General features: G+C 57.7%; 1 protein-coding gene across 5 annotated transcripts in view; it reads right to left on the minus strand.

The window, feature by feature from the left end:
• ERGIC1 (endoplasmic reticulum-golgi intermediate compartment 1) overlaps positions 1–6,488 on the minus strand; it is a 102,355-nt gene that overhangs the window by 10,357 nt on the left and 85,510 nt on the right. For all 5 annotated transcript variants that reach the window (XM_006158906.2, XM_014591742.1, XM_006158907.2 and 2 more), the window contains exons 8-9: positions 5,867–5,967; positions 2,869–2,991 (exon numbers count right to left, since the gene is read on the minus strand). In XM_006158906.2, coding sequence (XP_006158968.1) covers positions 2,869–2,991; positions 5,867–5,967 — 224 coding nt within the window. The remainder of the gene's footprint in view (positions 1–2,868; positions 2,992–5,866; positions 5,968–6,488) is intronic.

Genomic DNA, 6,488 nt, shown 5'->3' on the forward strand with positions numbered 1-6,488 from the left:
TCCTCCTGATGGCCCCCGTCGTCTGCCACAGGAGACCTCCCAGTCCTCTGAGACGCGCCATGTTGGCATCTCTGCAATCCCAGGCCCCTTCCCGGGCCTCCCTCCTTACCTTAGACCATCTCTGGGCTTCCTTCATGGAGCTTTCCAGGGGGCGGGGCCCTGCTCTCTGCCTCTGCTGTGCTCACTGTACCCCTGCCAGAGCCTCCATTGCTCAGGACCCCGAGTGTGTCTGTGTGGCACCTCCCCAATGCTGGCCGCCCCTGAGGCAGGCACTAGGTATGATTCAGCCACCCTGGAGCCCAGCCCAGGGCCCCGCACACGGCAAATTCAAGCAAATGTTAAAAGAAGAAATGCAGTTGCTACACTTCTCTGTCACTTGCCAAGTAATTTCAATGCCCAGAGTCTCAGCTGCTGTCCCGACAGGAGCAAACAGGAAGGGTACAGAAGAGCTTCTTCTACCCTACAGGGAGGGGTGGGTGTCGGGGCTTCTCTGCTGCTGTCAAAGCTACGGAGCTGAGGGTCTCCGAGGAGCTGAGGGTCCCGAAGAGCAGAGCAGACTGCGTAGAGCCACCCGGCACCTACTTGTATCTTAGTGTCTGGCTCACTCTGGGACTGCGGTGGAACCTGGAGGAGGCATCCGCAGCAGCATCGGGGCGTGCTACCCTGGGGTAGACCCCTGGGGTCTTGGGTGAAACCATTTGTTCACAAAGCCCTTGACTTGGGGATCAAAGTGTTTGTGCATCTCCTTCCAGAGTGGCTGTGGCAGATCACTCACACACCAGTAAGACATGAGGGGTCTCGAAAAAAATTCATGGAATGTGCATATTATGAAAAAACGATACACGGACTTCAAATTTTTTTGCATCAAAAATAAACTCGTACTTTAAGTCCAAATTCCCACCAATTCTCTGAAGTCCCTACATGTCTTCCTGATCTTTGCAGTGGCAGGGTTTTAACCTCTGCCAGTCTGATAGGATTGCACTGGGTCTTGTTCTCAGTTTTATTTATCCAATTTCTAGTGACCCTGAGCAGCTTTTCCCTGCCGGTATGGTCCGCTCTGTGAACGGCTGGTCCTTGGCCAAGTTCCAGAAGTTGTTTCAGCGATTATAAGCGTCCTTTATGCATTCTGAAGGTACTCTTCTTGTATGTGTGGCAAATGTCTTTTCCTAATCTGTCTGGGTGTTTTGGCTTTATGTTGCATGCCGTCTGTCAGACAGAAGGCTCCAGTTTGTGTGTGGTCAAAGAGAAGAGGAGACAGCTGTTCGGAAGCTCACGTGAGCACCAGACTCAGGACACCTTCGGTATCTGGCCCCCTTGCCCGCTTTCCTTCGAGTCCCACAGGCCTGGGGTAGCAAGAGGTACCATTGTTCCTTTGCTATGGATTACGAGATGGAGGCCTTGTCTCAGAAGTCACAGGCCCCGCCTGATTCCTTCTGCAGTTTCCACCCCTGTCAGCCCAGCAACCACACCTCCCTCTTCTACCAAGTGGTCTCTGATTTTTCTCTTGAGGAACTCCACCCCTCACTGTCTCTGGCCTTGTGGTCTGGATAGGGCTGGCTCCAGAGGGCTCATGAGACCTCGGCCTGGCCAACCCCGTTTCTAAGCTAGAAAGATAGCTTGGAACCTGCAGTGGGCCAACGACAGCACCGTTCTATCTAGGACTTGGGGTGGAATTACTGAGAAAGAGGCCGCTTCTATGGAGAATTATATTTGAGAATGAAGATAGTACTGAGAAAAGCAGATTAAAAGATAGAGTCAAACCTATTTTTTCTGTCTTTTTTTTTTTTTGGAGAGATTTTCACTGTAGGGCGTGTGCGCTCACCAGACAGACAGAGAGAGACATAGAGACAGAAAGCGAGAAATCACCTCCCAGGGGGGATGGTCACGCCGCAATCCCTTCTCCTCCATTCTCCTCTCGGGATCTTGGGCACGCACGCACACGCGCCCGGCGTGAGTTTTAAGCCACCGGGTCCGGGACACGAACCGCGGTCAACTACGTGGGAATCCAGCGACATAGCCATTACGCTAACTGCTGGTTCCCAAACCTATTTTTGACAATGTCTATGGCTGGATCCAGCCACGCCTGAGGCCTACTATCCCTCAAGCCTCAAGTGGTTCTGTCTTTTCCGCAACAGAGTTTTTGCGAACACACACCTAATTACAATAGGAAATGAAAAAGCTAACATTAGACCCCTTATTTTGAGCCTTTATTGAAGTGTGAGTAGGGCCTTTCAACACTATATTTATCTTTAGGCCTCAGTTTCCAAACCCATGAGTTAGGGATAATCACCCTGTCCCTTCCCCTCAGGTGACTACGACTTACCCAGCTTCTCCTCGGACTCTGGGCAAGAGCAGGGCCTACTGACCCCATGCTCTGACCCCAAGGACATTTTGAATGGGAGGCCAGAAAACAGGATACTTGACAGAAATAACCAGCTGGAAGCTGCCCCAGAGGATATTGGATGCGGTGGAGATAATGGCAAAAAGAGAGAACAGGAAGGAAGGAAAGGGAAAACCACCGACCACATTTGCAGCTAGAACTGGAAAGTGGGCACAGAAAACGAGTTAAATCTTCCCTGTGAAGTGCACACAGAAAAGGGTAAACCTTGCTATGAGTGATTCTCATGAAAATAAAAACTGGAGAAAACCGTAAACATTTAGTGGAGCCATATGGCGAGTAGCTTCAGAAAGTAAATGGATTTAGTGGCATTCCCCCTGGAAAGGATTTTCTAGATGAAACATCGCTACTGATGCGTTTCGGATACTATTCCTCAGCATCCTCGGGGACGCAGCGGTCCATGTTCAACCAGAGCCCCGGCCCAGCAGGCTCCCCCGGTTTTAGCAAGAATGGGTGGGGGTGCCACTCACTGTGGTGATGAACCGGTACAGCGGCTGCCGTCTCTCCGTGTACTTGACCGTGATGGGGCTGAGGTCGTAGCGGAACCAGATGGCAGGGATGATGCGGCCCGTGTGGCTGTAGGCGACGTACTCCTGGGAGGAGGAGGCGGGTGAGAGTCGGAAACACAACTGCGTCTCCCGGAGGGTGGGGGCAGATCGCAAGGCTCCCTGGCCACCTCCCCTGTCCCCCACGGAGCCAGGCTCCACCGCGGCCCTCGGCGAGCCGTCAGCATTTGCACAGGCAACACCGTGGGGGTCACTCTGACCCTCCCGCTCTTTGGAAATATTCAGGGTGACCTGGAAGCAGCACCCGAATCAAGGGAGAGACCCGAAGGCAGAGACGTAAAAGGAAAAGCGATTTCCTGGCCAGTCTGAGCGAAGGCCGGTTTCTCCTGCGACTCCTGGGCCACGCGATCTCCACGTTTGGTAGCGGTGGCTGAGCACCTCCGCTGGTGGTGGGGACCCGTCCTGGACAGGGCCACGGCCCGCAGAGGGAGGCAGACTAGAGACGCCCTTACCCCTCAACATGACGCACCCCACGGACAAGTGACCGACCCTCCACAGGAGCGTGTGGAAGGCTTACCGAGGAGGGGACGTGCTGAGTCACACGTGATGGACACGCAAGGGGTCTCAGCGTGTGCACACGTGTGTATGCAAGTGCACACGTGATAAGCGGAAAGACCGTGTGGGGCATGAGCTAGCTTCTTCAAAGGAGGAACAAACACGGCACTGGGAAGCCAGAAGGCCCAGCCCTGCCATCAGCCCGGCCGAGAACGCACGCGGCGGGCACTAAGAGGAAGCCATGGGGCTGAACGGCTGTGTCCCGGCCCGGCCCCTCCCTCCCAGCTATGGCTTCCCACCTAAACACAGGGGCCGGGGATGGTGACCCGTGGGACCTCCCCGGCTTGGACCTACAGGGCACTAAAAATCTGTGGGCTATTCTTACTCATTTACAGCAACTGGAACCCAAACGAACCACTGGGGGGCTCTGAGTGCTGGGCCTGAGCACCCCGAGATGTTCTTAGGGCTAACTCAGAGGTCTGACCGCCTGGCGGAGACACCGCTGCCAGCTCCCAGGGTGGCGGGAGCCACAACCCCAGGAACGCTGAGGAAGCTCTTCCGGGGAAGGAGCCCGAGCAAAGGAAGATCGGCTTTCTCCAGGGGAGCTGATAGGGCAGAGTTACTGTCTGGGCCAGAGTCCGGAGCTGAGCGACAGAGGAAGAGGCACAACGGCAGCAGCTGTCGCCACCGCAGCCCTCCGCGGGCTCGGCCGCTCGGAAGGCACGCCTCATTCGACCGCCATCTAAGCCGCACGTCCGTGTTTATACGAGCAAACTGAGGCGGAGCAGCTCTGTGGCACGCCCCAGGTCGTGAGCTGGAGAGTGACGGAGCTGGGGCTCGAACTGGAAGTGTATCCCGAGCTCACACCGTTCCCGCTCAGACTCCTGCTACATTCTCCCACCTGTTAGCTGTTGTGGGACCCAGGGCGCCACAAGGTGTCCCTGAGACGGGGGTAAAACCAACAGGACTTCCCTGGGAGTCTCTCGGAACACCAACACAGGGGGATCGCAGCAGAGGGACTGGGTCCCCCGATGGGGGGCAGCCCTCAGACCCCACGGCCCCCTGTGCAGACCCGTGGGTGATGTGCTCAAGAGGCTCGGTCCCTCGTCCTAATCCCCCCTCGACCACTTCACGGCTCCACGCCGCCCTCCCAGGGGCGGGACGGCCAGGTCTGCAGGATGGGCACGGCAGCCGTCCCGGCGTCAGTGCTGTGACGACGGTAATGCGGAGGCCGAGGGCTGGCGTGTCCGCCATCTAAGTGCTCAGTAAGTGGTGGCCGCCACTCCTGCTCCTCCTGCAGTTCTCGTCACCGAGCTAACCGGCCGTCCCCTCCACGCAGCCCGGGCACTGCCCAGGCCCACCCGTCTGGATCAAGGGTGCGTCTCAACCCATGGGCTTCCGACACTCGCATCCCCGCGTGGGCTACCTCTGGGGAAGCCCGAGGCCGCCTCAGCTCGCGACCACTAACCGCAGCTCACCCCACTCCCCACTCCCCACTCCCCACTCCGGCGGCCTGGCCCCCAGAGGCCTGCCTCCTTCTCCGTAAGGTGCAACCCCTGCTCGTCAGTAGGGAATCAATCGGCACCGTCAGCGTGATCTGGGTGCAGGGCTTGAGCTCCACGTGCTGGGGCGCCTTACGTGTGCTGAGCGAGGGACTCGGACCAGTGCAGTCCCGTGTCTCCCAGTCACTCATGCAGAGAGAACACGGGCTCGGGATACACTTCCAGTTCGAGCCCCAGCTCCGTCACTCTCCAGCTCACGACCTGGGGCGTGCCACAGAGCTGCTCCGCCTCAGTTTGCTCGTATAAACACGGACGTGCGGCTTAGATGGCGGTCGAATGAGGCGTGCCTTCCGAGCGGCCGAGCCCGCGGAGGGCTGCGGTGGCGACAGCTGCTGCTGCTGTTTCTCCCTCCCGAACAGCCTTTCTCCCCTTGACTTTGAGGCTGCCAGCGTGGCAGGACCGGGCCTCCCACCTTAAAAAATTATGATGATGATTATCCTCGATACATTGCGTTGCTCCACATCATTTAGCCTGTATAGAGAATTCACCCAACATGAAATACCCCTCGGGCCCGCCCAGGTGAAAATAACACACCAGTCCTCACCAGCGGGTGACAGAACGTCCCAGTCCCGCAAATGTCCTGCCTGTCCATTTTCTCTCCCTAATTACACTTCCCCTCCCCACTCCCCGTCCACACTTTCTTCAGTGTCCCTAACTATTTTCAATTCCATGTCCTCCGATCTTTCAGCCTCTACCACACAGTGCGGACAGCTTACCCACAGACAGAGCCTGGCCAGAGCGGTCCCAGGGAGAGCCTCCCTAAAGGAAGCCCGGGAAACGGAGCAGCGCGCCCGCTCTGTCCAGCAGAGGGCGCGCGACAGCCGGCCGGCCAGCGGCCCACGCACCTTGTTGGCCACCGTGTACTGGTAGGAGTACCGCTGCTTGCCACTCTTGTCCTCGTACACCGTGGGCACGATCTTCAAGATGTAGTCGTGGGAGGCCAGGGCTGCGGGAAGGACACATCACAGCACGATGAGGAGGGGGGCGACGGCCGCTGCCTGGCTGACAGCGTTTTCTCTCATTTCCATCCTAACCCCACACCCTCTTGGCGCCCCCCATCCACCAGCAGATGCCCGCTGCCCCTTCTCTCCCTGGAGACCAGGACGCCAGGAGGGTCCGCCCGTCAGGAGCTCCATCCTGCACCGGGAATGCATGACTTCTGGGAGTGACCCAGATGTCCATCAGAAGGGCAGCTTGAGGGTAAAGCGTGGCTAGCGGGGGACGGCCGGGCAGGGCGGTGGCTAGCACTGGGCACAGGACCGATGCCACGGGGCCGACCGCGGCTGGACGCTGGCTCTGGCTGCACAAGTGTGCGTGCTCCACTCCCTGACGCCTGACGGGATGGAGAGATGGAGGAGAGGGGACAATGGTACGGCCACCTCCCACTGCTGGGTGGTTCTGTCTCTCTCTTTCTGCTGAGCACATGTGCCCTCTGTGAATAACGAAAAAAAAAAAGAGGGAGAAGAG

The sequence above is a fragment of the Tupaia chinensis genome, unplaced genomic scaffold (genome assembly GCF_000334495.1).
Source record: "Tupaia chinensis unplaced genomic scaffold, TupChi_1.0 Scaffold000612_1, whole genome shotgun sequence".
NCBI lineage: Eukaryota > Metazoa > Chordata > Mammalia > Scandentia > Tupaiidae > Tupaia > Tupaia belangeri.